The 21,910-nt window shown below is 38.1% G+C and overlaps 2 protein-coding genes across 3 annotated transcripts; one reads left to right on the top strand and one right to left on the bottom strand.

Annotated features, from left to right (window-relative positions):
- Positions 1-3,199: 3,199 nt before the first annotated feature.
- trarg1b (trafficking regulator of GLUT4 (SLC2A4) 1b) lies at positions 3,200-5,200 on the bottom strand. Its single transcript, XM_084386407.1, has 3 exons — positions 4,653-5,200; positions 4,302-4,425; positions 3,200-4,092 (listed from the first exon to the last, which is right to left on the bottom strand). Exons 1-3 carry the CDS (start codon positions 5,013-5,015, stop codon positions 4,082-4,084), a joined length of 498 nt encoding a protein of 165 aa, XP_084242533.1. The 5' UTR covers positions 5,016-5,200; the 3' UTR covers positions 3,200-4,081.
- Positions 5,201-12,370: 7,170 nt separating this feature from the next.
- Positions 12,371-21,843, top strand: liat1 (ligand of ATE1). Of its 2 annotated transcripts, XM_084388368.1 has the most exons (3): positions 12,371-12,826; positions 18,442-18,655; positions 20,529-21,843. In XM_084388368.1, exons 2-3 carry the CDS (start codon positions 18,463-18,465, stop codon positions 20,846-20,848), a joined length of 513 nt encoding a protein of 170 aa, XP_084244494.1. In that variant the 5' UTR covers positions 12,371-12,826; positions 18,442-18,462; the 3' UTR covers positions 20,849-21,843. The 2 variants fall into 2 exon arrangements, with proteins under 2 accessions (XP_084244494.1, XP_084244495.1); XM_084388369.1 differs by lacking the exon at positions 12,371-12,826 and having other exon boundaries at positions 18,352-18,655.
- The last annotated feature ends 67 nt before the right edge of the window (positions 21,844-21,910 follow it).

Genomic DNA, 21,910 nt, shown 5'->3' with positions numbered 1-21,910 from the left:
AATGCTTTAATGTTTGCACGAATCATTTCACCAGACTGCTTTATAAACGAGAACATTGAAAAAGGTATGAGCTCCTGTCTGAGTATGTGTTGTTTATGTGCCTAATGACTGTCATAGTCTCACAGACTGGTTATTTTTTAAACAAATCAGTAAAATTTTTGTGCTTCAGCCCTGACAGTTGTACCTAACACTGCATAGATAACGTTACGCATCATGGACAAGCCTACATTTACCGGAAAAAAGTTTTTCATGACCATTAGCTGTAACATTAATCTGTCAATGAACTAACGGATACATCAGTAAACACATAGCGTTTGTATCTCACTACTCTGCCCTGCCAGTACATAAACAGATAGATCAAAGTGACATTATGTTAACCAACCATTCAGAAACGTCATGTTCGAGCCTTAATTGTCGAACTTCCCTCGGGGCCGTCATCTTGTTCCGGGTCCGACTCCGGTTCAAATTGATACGGTTGCACAAATGTGTCCTCAGAGACTCCCGCTGCCATTCTTTCTCCAAAATATACCCTCAACTGTTGTCAAGGCAACACTCCACGTGTATTGTGTCAAAACGCCCACAGAACAGAGGGGCGGGGTGAGCAAAGCTCATTATCATTTAAAGACACATGCACTTAAACCACGTGCTGAAAACAGAGCTGTTTTTGACAAGGTAAAAAGTGTTTTCTTACAATACTAACGAGAATTTTTAATTAAAGTATATTACAAACTTTTAATTTAGACCCTAAAGAATCATATTAACTTGTACAAAAATGGCATTATATGACCCCTTTAAGCTTTGTCTTGTTGCTATTTGCTTCAAAACGAAATAATCCTATCTCATGAGAAAACGTCATGAGTGTGTTGCAAAATACATATATTAAGACTATATAATATGCCTATATTTTTAAGTGTTGTGAGTCTTAATATTAGGATAATATAGCCTATAACTATTTTAGTGATTATGTTGTTTAAACAATATAATAAAGCACCTAGGCATGCAGACTGCTTCTACAAACATTTGTGAAAGAATGGGTCGCTCTCAGGACCTCAGTGAATTCAAGAGTGGTACCGTGATAGGTTCATTTGTGAAATTTCCTCACTACTAAATATTCCACGGTCAACTGTTAGTGGTATTATAGCAAAGTGGAAGCAATTGGGAACAACAGCAACTCAGCCACAAAGTGGTAGGCCAACGGAATGAGTCAGCGCATGCTGAGGTGCACAGAAGTCGGCAACTTTCAGCAGAGTCACACGCTACAGACCTTCAGATTAGCTCAAGAACAGTGCGTAGAGAGCTTCATGGAATGGGTTTCCATGGCCGAGCAGCTGCACCCAAGCCATACATCACCAATGCAAAGCGTCGGATGCAGTGGTGTAAAGCACGCCGCCACTGGACTCTAGAGCAGTGGGGACATGTTCTCCGGAGTGACGAATCACGTTTCTCTGTCTGGCAATCCGATGGACGAGTCTGGGTTTGGAATTTGCCAGAAGAACGGTACTTGCCTGACTGCATTGTGCCAAGTGTTAAGTTTGGTGGAGGGGGGATTATGGTGTGGGGTTGTTTTTCAGGGGTTGGGCTTGTCCCCTTAGTTCCAGTGAAAGGAACTCTTAATGCTTCAGCATACCAAGACATTTTGGACAATTTCATGCTCCCAACTTTCTGGGAACAACATGACTGCGCACCAGTGCACAAAGCAAGGTCCATAAAGACATGGATGAGCGAGTTTGGTGTGGAGGAACTTGACTGGCCTGCACAAAGTCCTGACCTCAACCCGATAGAACACTTTTGGGATGAATTAGAGCGGACACTGCGAGCCAGGCCTTCTCGTCCAACATCAGTGCCTGACCTCACAAATGCGCTTCTAGAAGAATGGTCAAATTCCCATAAACACACATGTAAAGGCAGGTGTCCCAAAACTTTTGGCTATATAATCTTACAATAAATAAAAATTGTCAGATTGCACATCAAATACTTAATTTACAGTGGTATTTTGTACAAATTCATTCTAAAAAAATATATTGCAATAAGCTCATTTATAAATAAGAATACACTAAATATTTTATTAATGTTTGTGACTCCATTCTGATTAAACTGGAGAAGCGAAAGCAATATATTCTAAAATGTGCACTGTAAAAAATGTGCTGTAGTTATGCAGCTGTTTGCCAGTAACTTACTGTAGATTTAAATTTATGTAATTTACTGGCAACAGTTTGTTCAAAGTTAAATGAACATTAAACATTAACAAGTCTGTGTCTTTACAGAATAAAATTATAAAATAACAATCTAATGCAAAGCATTCTGGGAACCAGAAATCTTCATCAACCTTTTTCTGTTTTTTTCCTTCAGATTTTGGTTCCCAGAATGCTTTGCATGAGGCTGTTATTTTAGTTTTATTCTGTAAAGATAAAGAATTGTTAATGTTTAATGTTCATTTAATTTTGAACAAATTGTTGCCAGTAAATAACATCAATTTAAATCTACAGTAAGTTACTGGCAAGTAGCTGCCAGTAATACTGTAATTTCTACAGATTTTTCTAACAGTGTGTTTTAGTATATATTTTAGAGGCAAATGTTGTAATATACACTAGTACATAGCGTATATTGCTCTGTGACATTGGCCTCTGCATCGAACCCATTTACAAGCTTTTATCGTTCTAACTATCCCCATCTGAACACAGCCATTAGTGGAGGTTTAGATCATCAACAGGAAGAAAGCAAAAGTTCTGTGGGTTTGGAAAATAGATGCTCGCTATAAACGTCATTGTGTGCTGGGCATCCTGCATCCATGTCAAAACCAGGAACAACATCAAAAGACTCATTCTTATGTCTGAAGCACTACGGATACATAAAATAACATTTAAAGCAATGGTTTTAAAGCTCTTTATGTATGTCTTCCAAATTAGATTTGAATGCAAGAATAGCATAATAATAACCGCAATTTGAGGCCGATAATGACTAAATGTAAAGATTAAAGGAATGCACTTATGTGACGAGGATATCAATTACCAGATGTGCTTCCTCTGATCTGCGTTGCTCTGGCGGCTGGATGGCTGACAGCAGAACAGGATGCACTTTTTCAAATGAAATAACCACACCTGATTTTATCCTTGTGAAAACAGAATACATCATGTTTTTTTCCTGTACGAATGGAACTCTGTCAAACAATCTGCAAAAATCACACTTCAACTAGACAATTGGGTATGTTTAGTTTAATTTATAAAATGCAAAAATATGGCACCGTTACAAATTTGCACAATTCGAATGCACTTGACGTTTTGTTTTTTCATTCATGCATGTGGTTTTGGTTGAATATAGCCCTTGTTCAGCCTCAGTGCAACTACATATTTTCAATACAATATTTTTGCTATACCCAGCTATCTCCACTGCATACCTCCCTCTTGCATTCTTGCGATCTTATAAGTCTATGCATCAAAATGACAAGGAAAAAAAACATGTTTTAAGGGGTAGTCCATGCACTAAGAGTTCATCAGAATGACATAATGGTGAGTAAATGATGACAGAAGATTCATTTTTAAGTGAACTGTCCTTTTAAACAGATTACACAAAATGCAATGTATATTACAATAATGCAATGTGCTTTTGTATGCACCAGCTTCAGAACAGATGTCATATTTCTCACTATTGCAACATGCATACATTAGCATAAAGTACTATAGAATACAAAATAAATAAAATGTATAGATTTAACTTTGCATAGGAATCATTCTTATTTGAAAGAGTTCAAATGTATGGAATTCAAAATGATGCAGCTGATTGTTTCATGTAGATAATAATATTAAAAAGGCTTCTTTTTTTTTACTTTTATTGCAAAATTAGTTTTGTGCTTATACATCATAAAGCAAAAAGCTTAATTTGCCAAAACAGAAAAAGAAATGGCTTAAAGCCATCAAGAAAAAAATTAAACTCGTCAAAAAATTAAAAACAAATTTAAAACTGTATATTACATAAATGGATAGCTTTGTTTTTTGAAGGTTTTCACATGGCATTTATCATTCATCTTCTTTGGATTCAGCTCCAATACCCGTTTACATCAATTTTGGATGTAGGATGTCCACAACTACTTAATCTCTGGGAGAGAGAAAAGGAAATGAGAGAGACATTTAAGCGTGTGTAGAAGCAATTCTCTCATTTCAACTTGATTGTGGACAACAGCTATATATTTGTATATAATTCTGATTGTATTATTGACAGTTTTCATGTTTTTGAAATTCAGTGGATTGGGACGTGACCTCAATACCCCCCGGTGCGGTGTGTAGAGAAAAAGAGAGGTGGTTTACCTGTCATCACCAGATAAAGGATTATAGCCAGACCCACAACAATGGAAACAACACTAAGCAACAAAGCAAGACGTCCAAGTCTTCTGGCCCCATCATAATCTTTTGCTTGGTTCATGGTCCGAGACTGAAGTGAAACAGAAAGAAAACCATGGATAAGTAAGCTTTATGGTAGTAGATTTTCAATGGAACAGCTGGTGGCCCCATGAGCCACAGCCCTAAACATAAAATCAAACGAATGTTTCTTTTTACTTTCTCTCTCTGCATTCTGAGTTATTACTGAAACTAAACGTAATTAAAAAAGTTTTCAAAAGTAGCCTTATTTAAAAGTTGTACTCCGGTGGCACTACTCACCATATGCGCGAAATAAAGCGCGAACAGGTTTATTGGAACGGCCGGGCAGAAGCAGGAGATCACGGCCACCCACATGAAGCTGCGTGGCTCGCGCTCTCCGGGCGTGGGCGATGGCGCGCGGCTGAAACTGACCCGCGATGGAGAGCAGGGCACTGAGGCAATGTTAACATCAGTCTGTTCGTTCTTGTCCGAGTCAAGATACGTATCGAGGTGTGTATCAGAAGGCGTGTGGTTTAATTCTCTCTTCAGCCCTTTGTCTGAGATGTCAAGAAGTTTCTGAGTATCTCCGAAATCGGTGGACTGCAGCGCGGCGCTCTCGCGCAGAACATCTGCCGCGTGACGGGCGTCCGTGTTTATAGCCATCTCTTACAGAATAAATCTATTTTGTGTAAAAACAACATAAAATGTTGTCTACACTCTTACTATGTTATTTTGTCAGCATAAGATTTTATTTAATCAAACTGTTCGCAGAGCAGCTCGAGCGAGGAATTCGTACACCTGTTATTGGACATCCATCCACTTCATCAATATTTAGCACTCGCATCACTGGAGAAGCGAATCTAGACACTTGGAGTAAATCAGTCAGTTTGCTTCGGGCACGTTGTGAGGAGGACGCACCACCGGCGCATCTGATTGGTGGACTCACACGCGCGCATCCTTTATTTATTTATTTTATTAAATGCTTGAATAAAATAAAATAAACATTAACAACAATTATCATCATTGTCATAACATAATACAACAATACTCCAGCGTCCTTCAGTCTTCAGTCCAGATTAAGTTCAAGCGCATCCTTTTTTTCTTTTTGTTTTTAAGCGCATCCTTTATGGTCCCTTTTCACAGACTGTGATGACGCGATTAAACGGTTATCAGCATCGTAAATCCTGCAAAGTTTTTATCTATCTATAAATTACAGAAACGTCTGTCTGTCTGTGTGTCTGTCTGTCTGTCTGTCTGTGTGTGTGTCTGTTAACCGCATATCTCTCGAACCGTTAGTCCGATGGATTTCAAATTCGACAGTGTCTTGCCACGGGCACGAGTAAGTGCAGTGCCAAGTTTGATGTTGTTTGGATGAGAAATGCAAAAGATATCGTTAAATATATCATTTTTATAAGGTTGTGGTTTAAAAATAAACATTCTGACATTAGAGGGTTGTATCGGTCAAAGAAGCCCCAAGAAGGTTGTGGTTTAAAAATAAACATTCTGACATAAACACTCAGTCAGCTACACTGTTTACTTCTGAAAATTATAGTTTGGTTCCAGAACGTGATAAATCCATTTTGATTAATTTAAGTAAAAATGTGTTTTCTTTACCAAGAAAGTGGCAAGATGAAAACCACTATTTTCTGTTTCAAACTTTCACATAGCATCTTTAGGTTATAATAACATAACAAATTCAAATCTTTTTTTCCCAAAAAATGTAATAATTTCCCCCAAAAAATGCAATAAATTCATGACACTTTTTTTTCAAAATGCAATTAATCCATTGAATCAATATAAAAGTAATTTTTTATCATATTGAAACTGTTGGAATCAGCCATCGCTAAGAAATATCTTCTGAACTTTTTTGACGGCGATCAGCTCACAAAAACTGATTTTGCACGGGCACTTTGCACTGCTCCCTGAATCGACGCGCTTATTCATTTGTGGATGTTAAGTGAATCTGTAAGTCAGCTATGCTGTTTACTTCTGAATATTATATTTCATTCAGGTGCGCTTAACGTTATCGCTACTGTGTAATAGTAGCCTATGCTATTCACCAACTAAACATATCCTATTCAATGCGTTCACAGTCTCTTTCACGGGCATCATTTGTAGTTGCCTATTCACAAACTGTTTGCTCAAGCATAGCGTTTTCTCAGAGTTCACTTTGTGCTTTCTACCATGCACAAATAAAATTGTCACTGAACTTTTGCTGTGTAATTGTAACAATGAGCACTCAAACACACCAAACCAACAATTACTAAAAACACACACAAAAACTGATTTTTCACGGGTATTTTGCACTAGTTTTATTTAATTTTCATAAAAAAAAAAAAAAAAAAATTTATGTACATTTATAACACTATACTTTGTATTAAATTACCTTTGCATCCTATTACAAAAAAAATAGTTAAAGTCCCCATGAAATCTTTTGGCTTTTAATATGAAGTTTTTTGGCTTTTAATATGAAGTTGTTAGCCATACTGCTATCTATAAGGTAGTGTGCTCCAAAACAATGACAAAATTCGCATTTAGAAGATATAAGCATTCAAAATGTACCTATCTTTTATTTCTGCCAATCACTCTGCACCTCAGCTTCTCTGTCCAATTAAATGCTCTCTAGAATCTGAAGCGTCCCGCCCCTACATTATAAATAGATCCTGAAGCTTCGCTGAAACCAGTCATTTATTAACACATTTACTATTTTCGACATGGTGAATGTCATATAGTGCATTATATAGGGGATAGGGAACGATTTGGACAGTGTAAATATGCTTTCCATCGGGGTGAATGAAGTCTGGTTTCACATAGGAGTGTAACTAGCCTGGCAAGCCAGACCTACATCAAGATGTTTGGTCTGGCAACTCACCATAGACACGCTCAATCCGAGGGGCGGGATAAACGGCTGTCTTTCAAATTCCCTCTGCACGCAATAGGACAGCGCTTCAACCAACCAGAGCGTTTTCCCACCAGCGGAGCTAGTTGATAGATTCAACTTTTGCCATATCTGGCCGGCAAAACTACGAACACATCTTCCTTTTTTTAAGAATGACTTAAGTGCCGTTCTTTGCTCATTTCTCAAAGAAAAACTTAACTCCAAGTCCTCCAGAGTCGCGGCCAAAGCCGATGAGCAGCCGTCATTCTTTGTTTTCAAGTAGCAGCCAGGGAACCGTCGCAACTCTGTCGTCATATGTTAAGCCCGCCCCGCATACTCTATACGCAACGTGATTGGCCTGACCCAATTTAGGTTTTTGCAGCTCGAAAGTCTATGGAGAGTTGCTAGACTGCCCTGGCTGCAAAATACATTTGCATAGATATGGATCGATGCATCAATCTAACGTCTAACGATACGATGCATCGATGCCACGCGTAAAATATCGATATACGGTACTTTTATTTTGACACTCTCCACATCCTCATGTAACGTCCATCTACGCATTTCCGCCAAAGTGCGCATTTTCGTTTACTCACCATACTGTCTGCCGGTGTGTCTTTATAACGTTAGTTTTCGAAATAGTCAAGATTGGGTCAATCCCTGACAAGATTGACTGAATCCTAAACAAGTTTTGTCACAAAAGCCGGTTTTGTCCACTGTCAAGGCATCGCAAGTTCATGTTTTACAGCAGAAACTGACAAGCACCCTTGTTGTTTGTGAATACACAACCCGATAAGTCAGTGCGCAGTATTCAGGTCAGGTGACAACAAGGCTGCTAGTCACTTCGAAAAGACTCGCTAGCTGGAAGGAGTTTTGTCAAAGCTGACCAAAAGTGAACGAGGAAAACCATTATAAAAACATGTAAAAACCCATTGACTTCGGGACAATGGAACCGGAAGTGCTAAAATGCTAACTCGCTTCCGCATTTTGGCCTACAAAGTGATGTCATACCTGCACCCCTCTATAAACAATACGCTGTTGGCTATTTTAAAAAAGAGGAGGAGCTGTTCGATATGTCCCACCCTGTCTTCCTGTTTCAGTGGAAATAACGTCAACACATTGATTAATGCTGCGTGTTTCAAAGCAGTGGGTCTTTAAGGCTGCTCTGAGGGAGTTTCTAATACAGTGGCTGTTGGAGTGATGGTAAAATTTACATCTTTCTTCTGACAGCCGGTATCAATCTCTCCATTTTTTTTCTCTTTTTGAAAGATGTTAAAACACTGTTGTGGAGTTTTTCATTTGCTATTTGAGCAAATGGGAACACAAAATATATATGTAAATTTGTAGTCTCTCATTCACTGCTGTCCACTTTATCTTTTAGGTATAACGTTAGCGGGCGGGGCCATTTGTAAATTGAATGTGTGACGCTTCCGGTGTCATCTGCTTCCAGTTATTTTTAGCTGTGCAAAAAAAGCTTGTTATGCTGCTTGATACTGCAAACTGGTGTTTCTTACCCTATTATTATAATGTATTGTCGTAATTATAAACACACTGGTTTGTAGCGCAAATAGTTTTACCATTTACAGCATTTTGTTATTCTTCTCCTTATTTCCCTATAGCCATTAATGAATCGGAAGTCTCGCATATTCATAGGAAATAGCTAACTTCCGCTAACTCCATAAGGTGGATAGAAGTTCAATTAACGACTTCCTCTTCTGAGAAACCCGGAAATGTGGGGGGAAATGTCAACTTTTTGGATTCAGGTGTTAATTGCATGGTTAATTGTCGCAGTACACGATTCTTTCTGTGCGGATCGGATCTCTGTCACGAAAATGACTCCCCATGCACTCATCCAGGTTATAGCCTATACCGGATTACAGTGGTTCCCAATTCCAGTCCTCGTGACCCGCTGCTCTTCAAATTTTGTAGGTCTCTCTTATCTGACACACTCAGTTCAGTTCATGGAGTCTCTCCTAATGAGCTGATGATCTGGTTCAGGTGTGTTAAATAAGGGAGACATATAAAATGTGCAGCGCAGTGGGTCACGAGGACTGAAATTGGGAACCACTGCCGTATTATACTGACCTTATTAATGTTTTCTATTATGCTCTGTCAAAGCACTCTTAAAGCGATGAACAACTTTCTCCTCATTCTCCAACTCTCTTACCAAAATGATTAAATATGCATATCGTTAATGAATACGTTTGAATTGATCCAACTCGGCTAGCGGCGCTGATTTGCCGTAGGCCTATTGTCCATCTGACCACTGACTCTATTGGTCATAATGTTGCATTGCACTAAACTTTATTTCAGCGCGAGATAATCCCACTATTTAGGCCTATATACATAGTAATTTATACATTTGTAGTATTTAATGTATGAAAAATAAATGTTTAGTTTAACCTTTAGGTTAAACGCTCGATTTTACATGTGATTATTGTCTGAAATTGTGATTTTGTTTACCTGCATGACAGGTAGGCCTATATCAAAAACTAGACTGACTTTTTAAAAGAATTCACAAAAATATTCTAATTTAAGAAGGTGTTTTTAAAACCAACCCTGTTGATATACATGCTTATGTGCTTAAATCCTTTCAGTTAGTTTGGGGTACAAATATACATTTTAGTGACGCCAATTTCAAATCACTGCTTTATGAAGCTTCGACTCCACGAATCTTTTGTTCCGAATCAATGGTTCGGAGCGTGTGTCAAACTGCCAGAGTCACGTGATTTCAGTAAACGGGGCTTCATCACGTCATAACTGTTTCGAAATTTCAGTATTATGTTATGACAATGACGATAATCGTTTCAAGCATTTCATAAAAAATGATTAATCACTGGTGACGATGATCTCTGTCAACCCATGAATCATGAGGAGTCACTGAGAACCAATTGTCTGTGGGTTTTACCTGATCTCTGTTAATAGCCTCTTATTGGCCTATTTAGCTGAGCCATTCATAGAACAAACAAAACAAATCCAGACATTTAATAAAATAACATTGAGACACTTGATAATCTAATATGATTAGATAATTGCATTTGAAATATTTTACTTTTTTAATAAAAAACATTGCAAAAGATTTGTAAAGGTATGCATGTTTGGCCCGGGTTTTTGTTGCATTTACACTGTTCTGACCACTAGGGGTCACCGTGGGGACGGGTGTCGGGTTGTCTTGACTTGCTTCAACTGTTCCACGAAGCCTCCATCTGCCCACAACTAATGAATTGTGCCTGTGTGAATCTAAGTTGCTCATGAAATTTATATTAATATAGATGCCGATTCTTCATTTAGACAAGCAAAACAAACGTATTTTAAACTTTAATGTCATAATCAAATTCATTTTGGGTAATATTAACATGTAATTTGTAATATCCCCCAAATAGAAGCAAAAAGTCAGTAAAGTGAATGTGCCCATCTGAATCAACACACATCTGGCACTAGTTATTACCAAAGCCACACTCTCCCTCAGAAAAAAAGTCCTCTCATAATATTCCAAATAAACAATGGCTTTGAGTCAGCCTGTTGCAGACAGACCGTAAAGAACAACTCGCAGTGATTCAGTGGTCTCAATGCATCACCAATGCTGGTGCCTGAACCACAAATCATTCAGATGTAAAGTGTGCGCTGTTACCCTTATCCCATGTTCAAACAGATTCAAAATTGTGAGCTACTGTGAATGAGACAATATGCACAATGGAAACTAGAGACAGCAGTATGTTTATTGGACACATGCAAGTTCCCCCTTTAGTTTTATGCCTGGAGTCAGCAGCTGTTGCAAAGGCTAAAATGTACAGAATATAATTTTTAATGATGTCTGCCATGCAAAATAACCTGCATACTTCAAATATATATTATAAAACTCGTTTATTTTTCGTAAGAAATATTTTCTCCTTCAACATAAAATGTCACCCCATCAAAGATGATCCAGAATGAATAAGTCCCACAGCAGTCTCAGATGAAATTGGTGCATGCTGGGTAGAGCTGACCACAACAGTTCTTCAGCTGGCAGCTTTAGCGTCAGGACAGGCTCATAAAGTTTGCCAGGGAAGAACTGCGGTAGGTCAGCCAATATTCATTCATCAGGATCCACAACAAACCTAGAAGATAAAAAAACAAGATGGATTACTTTTCACAAACAATGCAAGATATGTTCCACTGACACACGTTTGTTATAAGCCGTTTTCCCTTCATGTTCTCCTGTAATTACAGCATGCATGAGGAGAACCGGTGACATCAGTTTTGCATATTTCTACAGCCATTTCCTTTGACAGCACAAAGAAACCCTTCACAAGTTCAATAAGAAGAAAGGCCTGCTGTCCTGGGTCAGTGTGAGTGTTTCTGACCAGTTCACGGTCCATTTGCCCCACTGGGTCAGTGCAATATCATTTTGAAGATTTTTTTTATCAAGTGCATTTTTCAATCGAGTCAATTTTATGCCTTGCAAACTTAATGTGAAACACTATAAATAAGTAATACATTTGGTTGAAAACTTATTGAACATTCATTTATGGCATTAAGTTCCTGTTTAATCATAACTATAATTTCCAGGTATTATTGAAATTTTAATCTTTATGATTGAAAGTTAATCATAAAAAAATACAATTAAAATGTATAACTATAATAAGTAAAATCTATAAAGATAAGTAAAATCTATAGGGTTAGGTTAACCCTAATAATTTACATTTTTTGGGCAACAGTAACCATTTTTACTGTTAAGGGCTGATTTAAGTTAAGAATATTTAGTCTAAGCTCATGTAATAGTATTAGTTCACCCAAAAATAAGTGATATCATCATTTACTCAGACTCAAGTCACTCCAAACCTGTATGACGTACTTCTGTGGAACAGAATTTTTTATTTTTTGTTCTTACAATGAAAGTCAATGGTCACCAAATATGGTTGGCTAACAACATTCTTCAATATTTTTTCTTTTGTGATCTACAAAAAGTCTGTCAGTCAAAGCATGCAGTTAAATTACAGAATATTTGGGTAAAATACCCCTTTAAGCTTAACTATAAATTAATTTAATCTTATTTAACATCATGGAATTTATTATTAAAAGGAAAAATGTCAATTTTATAATTTCTTACTACTTTTTTTCTCTAAGACGTAAGATTCCCATTATTTATGGTCTCTAGTTGTTTCAGTGCACCTGAATAATTTCATGTTCTTTCCACATAAGTGGCTGCACATTTGTGAAGCGTCGCTGAATTTAATCGAACGCAACAATTTCCTCAATCATGATGCTCGAGTTTCACAAATCAAGCCCGAGAATGCCTGTCATTCCCAACAAGAACTGCTCATATAAACTTGCAGAACATTCCAGCTTACAAGCGTGTTTTGTCTTTAAAGAGTCTATATTTTCCATTGCACAAGGAAATAAATGGCATGCTGAATCATGCTTACTCTACGACAAAGATTTAGGTTGCTCGCACTTTCCGTCTTGCTTCCCTCCCCGAACTGCGTTTGGTAATCATCTACCATTCTTTCTCAGTACTCTGTGTCCCTCGTTCATTCCACCCTCCCCCATCCAGAGAGCCGGCGCAGACACGCAGACATGAATCAGCAGGCATTTGGGGTGGAGGCCAGAGGACAAGGTAAGGCCTTGAGAGCACATTTCAGACAATCTATGATGCACAGAACAATCACGAACATGATAAACAGTTTGAATATTACGCATAACTCAAATGTTTCATTCTCACATTGGCAGCTTAAAGGGACAATGCACCCAACAACAAAAAAAGGACAATTCTCTCATTCACTCACCCCATGTCTTTTGAAACCTGTATGATCTGTGGAACACAATACAAGATCTTTATAAGAACGACCAAGCTTCACCTTTCCACATAATGAGATTAAATGGTGACCATGACTGTCCACCAATATGTATTAAAACCAAACCGATGGTGTTAAAAGCAAATGTGAGATAAAAACATATTTGCTAAAGCAACCAGGCCATCTTTAGTTGTGACTCGTGTTTCACAGGACTCGAACCCGAGCGCTCCGCATTGCAAGTGTGGTGATGTACCAGGTGAGCAACCGAGCAAGTTTACAATGTTAGAAAAGAAAGACATATGGAGCTGGTTATGTGATGAAAACTTAATTTACTAGTTTACAAATCAGGCACTATGGTAAAAATTAGGGCTGCACGATATGAGGAAAAGCTGCGATGTGCGATAACATTGTTTAATATTGCGATGATGATATGACTTGCGATAAATATTCAAATGTGAATGTTAGCTATACTGTTCCCATGTCTTAGTGCTTTAATAGGTTCTTTGCGTGATAGGTCAAACGTTTATTACCTGCCTGGTTCAGATTACACGATTTTAGCGCGATTTTGGCACGATCCGTTTGACCTATGGGTGTCGTGGGGATTCGTAAACGACAACGGGCGTCGGGACGCAAGATTCGATCGTTTCATCTCTTATAGTCAGTGTGTCTGGGCGACAACCTACGAAAGACTGCGAAAGACTAGCATGTTTAATTTTTTTAACGGTCCTCCACGGGTTGAGTATGTGAGCGAGAGTGAGTGTGCGCGAGTGAGAGCACGCGAGTGTGTGTGCCAGTGAGCGAGCGAGGGACAGTGTGTGTGTGCGTGCGTGCGAGCGAGTGAATGTTTGCGAGTGACGGCACGCGATGACTGGTCGGAAAGCAACGTGTAGTCTGACATGTTTCTTGTCAATGACACGACAAGATTTTAGGAGTCAAAATCGTGTAATCTGACACCGTGACTATCATAACAGACACAAAAATCTTGTAATCTGAACCAGGCATTATTCATCGTGTCAGGCTGTCTGTTGCGATGTGTTCATCGCGCGAGTTCATATCGCGATGACGATGAAAATTCGATGTATCGTTCAGCCCTAATAAAAATTATTCAAACACCTCCGTGATCTTATTCCTAAATGATTCGCCTGTCTATTAAACCGTCGATAAAAATCACAGAACATTTAAATCTGTGTTGGCGCTGAGCCAGAGAGAGGAGTTGTCATGAAACCGCTTCACAAACAGCCTTTTCAACCACACAGTGTCATTATTTCCGTCTTACAAAAATTCTAATCACAGAAGTACCGAGATAAAAGTTAATAGATCAGATATAAACACTGATGTCTACGGAAGCGATCAAAATAGAGCAAATCACCTTTTGAAAGTAACTTTGCGCTTCAAATAACGAGTGTCATTCCATCGTTTCACCAGTAGATGGCAACAAATGGCTCAAATGTATTTGTCATTGAATCATTCATTCAAGGGATGCATTCAAAAACGCTGTTTCATCCAGCAATAAAACTGGATTTTATTTATGAGCGAGTCATTGAATCATTCATTCAAAATTATGAATTTTTAAATAATTCCTACAAATTAAACCTTTTTAAATAGCAATTAAGATAAGAACCTCTAGTAAATTCCTTATTTGGTTTAGTAATCTGTTCAGAATCATGGGAAAATCGTGATCTCTATTTAAAACAAAAAATTCCGAGCAGCTCTAATAAAACTGTATAATACATAAATAAAATAAACAATTTAGTATTCTGTAATTAACCAATAATTGCCCCTGTAATCATAATTTGTGTGAAAAGGAATCAAATTTGTTTTAGTACCTCAAATTTAGCTGGAAACTGCAGTGAATTTTATTTATACCAACAAATTTTGATAGAGACATTTTCCCCAACGAGCCAAAATTCATGATTTCTGATTGATAAAAGGAGGCCTTAACTACCATAAGGGCAGAGGTTGTGGCCTCTACTCTTTGTAACAAAAATCAGTAAATTATTTTTAGTATAGTAATTAGTTCTTAGTATATAGTACCTCAAAAGTTTGGACTCGCTACATGCTATACGAATCGCCTAAATGAAATGAATGGATGATGATTTCAGCACAATGAAATATCCAGGGGTGTCGCAGCAGGGCTAGCAAATTAGCCTTAGAGAACCGTATCGACAGTGTTCGAATATCTGAACAGGCTCGTCTCGTTCCCCTGTCACCAGTCGATCTATTGATCTGGTCTGGGTGTACACAAGCTGCAGTGCGTGAGTGGAAAAGGAAAACATTAAGGTCAGCTCGCTATTGCTAATGGCTAACACACTAGCCTACATTGTTAATACAAAAAGTGTCTTACGGTACCAAGACGTGTTCGACCCTTGGTATCTAAAGCATTCGCACAAGAACAAACAATTAAATGGCTTATCTTCAGCCAACATGATCAGTAGTCATACACAAGCATAAACCCTACAGTTAAACTCTGACTTTGTGCTAACGCTGATATCTTTTCTCAGGGCTGACAAAGTGATATCTATGAGCACACAAAGGACTGAATCAGTTAGTGTGCGTGTACTGAGGAACAGGGTGGGAATATTTCTCCATCGCTCTTTGCCGTTTAAGGGCGGAAAGAAAAACTCATCGCACTGCAAAGCCTGAGGCTGAATCAGATGTGACCGAGTACTGACTTGCCATGGATTTTGCAAATAGGGCAAATGGTGGCCATTTTAATGCATTGATATCAGTACAGAAACATGCCTTTTGTACTTAAAAACATTTATTCCTTTTCATCCAAGAACAGATCAGCTGTAAGGTCTTTAAAATGTAAATAATTACCTTGCTTGATAGCATCACATCATGATAACCATTACTGAGGGAAGTATGGAGCACACGTACTCCACCATTGAGATCATCTATATAAAGAAATGTGGTTGTCTCAATTGAAACACATTTACTTTTTTTTAATCACAGATGATGATTCAGATCCACCACAGGGTGAAGTACAGTCCGGGTTTATAACCCAATTCCTCATACATGAGAAAAAAAAGCAGCCAAGTTTGCTCTCTGTACCTTAAAGGGCCGTAACTGCATTACGGTACTGTGATTTGAACGCCGATTCAGAAGAGCTGTCTATTTTTGGATGCCTGGTTGAAAAGTGTTGACTTGCTGTGACTCAAAAACGAACCTGGCAGAAAATAAAACCAATACTATAGAGCCACAGACGCGTAGTGTCACACGAAGAGCGTCTTGTCAAGGACTTTTGCTGATATGCATTGTCAGAGTGACGTCTTAGAAAATACTCAGCATTTGAGGCCTGCTCGGTCCAGACAATCTACATGTCTACGTGTTTTAAATATAGTTTAAAAGCAACATTGTTCTTATGTAGACTTCATTGTAATTTAGATTGACCAACAAACAAAATTAAAAATAAAATGATGAACCATGCCAGTACATTCAGTGACATTCAAAGGTTATTGCATTGCCAAGAGCAAGTTGAGAGTAACTAAATTATATGGTATCACGGGATTAAAAAAGGGCACATATTGTGCAATGATTACTACTATAAATACAATTCTGTTAGACTAAACCTATTTTTCCACATTTATATATATATATATATATATATATATATATATATATATATATATATAAAATACGTCACATACACAATACTGTAGGTTTTTTTGTGCATGTCAAGTATAACACACACAAACATTATATATATATAATGTGTTATACTTGACATACACAAAAAAACTACAGTATTGTGTATGTGACGTATTAAAATATTATATAGGCCTATATAGTTTGTTACGTCACTTCCTAACCAGCAAAACCGATTGTAACGTCACATATCGAGCAAAATCTACTGAGATTTAAATGAATTACATAAGAATGTTCTTACCCAACCAAATGAGGAAACACACTTTAGCAGACACGTTGGCATCTATGCAGCAATAAAAAAGGACTGACGTGATTGTACTGAATAACTATCTTGTATTTGATCAACATGTCTCTGCTGCCTCGGATTATATTTTTCTAGAAATAACTTTAAACACACAGATTACACTGACACCGGCTCGCGTCCTCGAGTAAAGGCTTTAGTAGGCTGGAAGTTTGGCCGGTATAATGGAATGAAACTTATGTAATGACCTCCGCCCGGCGTCCAACATATTCGATGATGGCCTGTTCTAATATTACAATCTTTCGTTTTTATGGCGAAAAGAAAAAGCGTTCGTACCTCTGAAGCGGATTTTTTTTCCGCCCCACCTAACAGTGAACTGCCTCGCCTTTCCCCGAAGCGAATAAAGCTGTTTTATCTCAAACCCGACCGAAGCAGGCTGCGGATTAGATGTACTACGAATCGGGGTAATGTCTGAAAAGTTGATTGCCTCAAACGCTCACCTCGCTTGTAAGGAGATTCCTCCGTTTTCGCCTCTCGCTCTCACGTTTACCGGCGTCTGCGATCAGCTGGCAAAGGGAGTGACGCGATTAGTAACAGCTGGCCACTGGATCTGCGACGTCAAGGGTTCGCTATGACGACTGACTTCCGTAGATTATAACTGACTTCAGCTTCAGCCAACGTTAAGCCTCGACTCACAAGAAAGGAGGCGGGACTTAAACCGTTCCAACCAATTAAAACGTCTCCTGCTCATGGACGATTCGTTTTCAGCCAATCATCTGTACATGTAAAAGTTTACTTAACAACCCCCAAAGTTATTTTATTTTTGAGTTGCACTTTATACAATGTATAAATATGTAAAAGTTAATCAAAATAAATATTGTGTTAGAGTTGCTGGAGGTGCAAAAGATTCCAAAACGGCAAAAATGGGCTTGTATAAATAAACAAGTATGTTTATTTATTAAGTTTTTATATAACAAACAAATATATTTACAGTGGCACGGAGAAAAAAAACAAAAAACAACAAAAACATTTTGTACGTGAAAAGGTCTGCGTCTGTCAATAAAAAAAATAACAAAATGGGATGGTAGTTCTCTTTATGGTTCCGCTCTGTAACCTTTATTGCTGTTACTAAGTTTGGCTTCTCAGCACCGTGTTCTTCTCACTAACTGATGGCCTTGTTCTAAATATAGGCTCAGTGTCTGAGCCAAAAGCACATGTGTATTTTTTCTTTCGTATAAATTGGTGATGATTGAAATATTATGCGTGCTGTTATTCTATTGCAAGTGCTCTTATGGTCTATAAAGTTGGAAAATAAGACTGTTTCCCCCATTGCTGTTGGGCACATGGGAGGAGTTCTGTTTCCATGGAGATGCGTCATCACGCTCAAACGACCTTCACTTTGATATAGAACGCTGTGAGTTCTATCGCGCGCGCAACCTACTTGTTTATAGATGTTGATGTAATAATATCTCTTTTAATGCTCATTAAAATGGAATTTGTATTTAAAGTATATTCAAAGTCTTTATAAGCAATGTTCTCTTTTTAAAGTGCTGGGAAAGCCGTGAGTAAATGGCATCGTTTAGAGAAAAACGGATTAAAGGTGCTTCTCAAACAACAAACATGCTGCAGGAGATTTCAGCTAAAAAAGGATTTCACGTCCCACCTTTGACTGGCACAATGAAAGAGAGCAAAAAGAAAAGGAAAGACCCAACAAAAGAGAAAAGGAAATCGAGGAATTGTATCAACCAAACTAAGGATTCAGGTGAGTTGGTTTTAAAAACTTGTGAACGCTTTACCTGGTCATTGGTGAAATAAATAAAGTAAGCAAGTAAAGTAAGTAGCTAATGGAAAACAATAAATCTTAAAGTCCCCATGAAATCAAAATGTAAGTTTTTTGGCTTTTAGTAGGAATATGTTAGCCTTCAAGTTTATCTATAACCTAGTGTGGTCCAAAACAATGACAAAATTTACGCATTTACAAGTTATAAGCATTCAAAACTTACAGTTTTCTTTTTTCGGTGGATTTTTCTGTGGGTTGCAAACCAATTGAAAAGATGCACACCGCCACCTACTGTGCTGGAGTGTGATGAAGATAGAATACAAGGGAGACAAGATCCAGGAGGCGGGGTTGGATCCAGATCCAACTCCTCCCACCTTACATATACCTAAACCTACCCATCTCCACCCCCTGATCCCTAAACCCACCCCTAAACCTACCAATCTCCACCCCCTGGATCTGGACACAACTCCGCCCCCTGGATCTCGTGTACTGCAGTGAGGTGCTACTGAAGGAAGGCCCTGTACAAAATGGCACACTTCGTATTCACCTATAGGCCCTATCCCAATTGGCACCCTAACCACTCGTGGTCTTCCTACGAGTCCGCACTTTCGTGACGTAATGCCGCTTTGACTGTCGGGAAGAAGTCTGCTGCGGAGTCCGCATCAGTGCGGGCTCGGCAAAAGTGCGCATCGAGGGTGCATATTGACCGCAAAGGGGGCGCTCGTGAGCACCCTTCTAAGGCCTAAAATGACAAATGGGACACACTACGGTCTCACCGACTTAACGGACACATGCACGCGGCAGCCATTGTAAGTCCACAAGACCGAAAGTGCATATGAAGTGTGCCATTTGGGACAGGGCCATAGTCTTGGGTACTTGCAATGGCTACCGTGTGCCCGTTAAGTCCGCAAGATCGTAGGGTGTCCCATTTGTCATTTTAGGTTTCAAAAGGTTGCTCACGAGCGTATTAAACATAATAAGCATTAAACGTTTAGACAGACTCGCCATTAGAAACAGCACTGGCGAGTAAAAGAGAATCATAAATTACATACAGTACTTTTCAAACTACACATCCTCTGCATGATTACTTTCACTGTTTTGCTTTAGTAATAGTTATATTAAATCTTAATGAGAAATCTATTAGACTGTGGCTGTCAAATGCGGCTTTGCTGAGCTCAACAGTTCTGGACAAGCTGTGATATAAATGAAATGCTATTGACTATTTTAAAAAGGGGAGGAGCTACTCGATATATCCCGCTCCATGTCTTCCTGTTTCAGTGGAAATTAACACATTGAACTCTGTGCATTTCAAGACGCTTCAATGGGCCTTTAAAAGCATAGTTTTTCTAAAAATGAAAATTCTGTCATCATTTACTCATGTCCTTCCAAACTTGTGTGACTTTCTTATTTTGAGAAATGTCTCAATGTTTTTCTTTCTATACAATAGAAGTCAATTATATCCAAAAACTGATTGGTTATCAACATTCTTCAAAATATCTTCTTTTGTGATCTGCAGAAGACAGAAACCCATACAGGTTCTGAATGACATGAAGGTGAGTAAATGATGACATAATGTTCACGGTTTAGGTCAAATGTCCCTTTAAATCATTTTAATTTTAAATTTATGCTTTAAACTTGTGGGGGAAAAAATCTGCTAATAGGAAAATGCAAAATTCATGGATATTTAAGATACAGCACATTATCTGAAAAGTCTTTGTAGTTTAAATAAACATATCTTGCTGTAAGGATGTTTAGATATTGAATTGGTATTCAAGGCACAGGAATAGTAATTTTCCAGTGCTGCCAACGAAATAAAATATATTTTTATCCATCAACCCGTCTGTCCTCCCTCCAGAGAAACTCCAGACAGAGCAGTGGACCAACGGAGAGATAAGTGATGCTCAGGGCAAAGGTCATGCCAAAGCCAAAGAACGAAAGAGCAGCAAATCCAAAAACCCCAAGGTTGTATCAGAAGTGGCTTCGGTTCCAGCTGAGGAGGACAAATCTGATTTGACCCACCTTGGACAGGACAGCTTGAGGTGGGAAGGAGCTCTGGAAGACCCCATTGCAGAGGCCCAGCGGTTGGAGGTCTACAGAGCCAATCGCCGGAAACGATACATGGCATCAAGAACATTCACAACGGTTTGTGCACAGACTCAAACACCTCAAAACTAAATACACAAAACAAGCCTGGAGTTTCAACTTGAAGAACTTTGTCTTATTATCAGGTCTACTATCATGTGCAGAGTCTGTTAGATATGAAAAGGTTTTGTGGGTGTTTTTTTGGTGTTATTAGTAACATAACTGTAGTTAGAAATTTCTTTAGGCCTGAATGTGCAATCATTTCTACGGATACTCTCACATGGAGGCCTACTGTTATATAGTGCATTATATTGTGCCTATACATCGATCTTTGGTTTTGTTGCCACTTTTCATGCATCGTTTAAGCTGGTCAATTCATGCAGTCAGCCATCTACTGAATCATTTTATGATATATTAAAATAGAAAACAGTTATTTTAAGTTTTGGTGAGCATAAGAGACTTCTTTCAAAAACATTAAAGCATCTTACCTTGAATACGTATATTCTCACACTCTTGTATATCAAACAAATCACTATAATTAATGAAAGTAACAAAGTCTAAACCAGAAAAACATAATCATTTATTGCTTTTTAAGGGTTACAGATGTTTATGAGCATGACAAACTTGTGCTGTATTTAAAAAACAAGACCATGAATGAGTAACAGTGACTAAAACTGCCCAACCAGTGCAAATGATACACTTGTTTTGCAGCACATTGTAATGTTTGTTCTGATATAAATAACCTTGTGTGTGACTGTCGTCTGACTATCATCATGGCGACTCATGTGTACATTCAAACAATTCATTCCATACTGTGCTGCATCTAAAACGGTGATGATAACATTATAAACTAAAACTCTAAAATATGGTTGCCATCCTGTGTTCACATCTTGTAGTGGGAAAGGACCTCTTAACCCCCCTGGACCTCTTAGTTTAGGGGTCACACTTGGCTCCTTCTCGGTCAAAAATGACTGAAGCCTTGAAAATCAATGGATTATATTTTTGTTCAATAATATTTTTGGATTATTATTTAGAATTTTGAGGGGATTTTATGATACTATGCAATATTTATAACATTTTGATGAGCTATTTTTCCCTTTAGAATTATATATATATATATATATATATATATATATATATATATATATATATTAG

The sequence above is a fragment of the Rutilus rutilus genome (assembly GCF_951802725.1).
Source record: "Rutilus rutilus genome assembly, chromosome: 18".
Classification (NCBI taxonomy): Eukaryota; Metazoa; Chordata; class Actinopteri; order Cypriniformes; family Leuciscidae; genus Rutilus; species Rutilus rutilus.
This window is presented reverse-complemented; position numbering and strand designations above follow the sequence as displayed.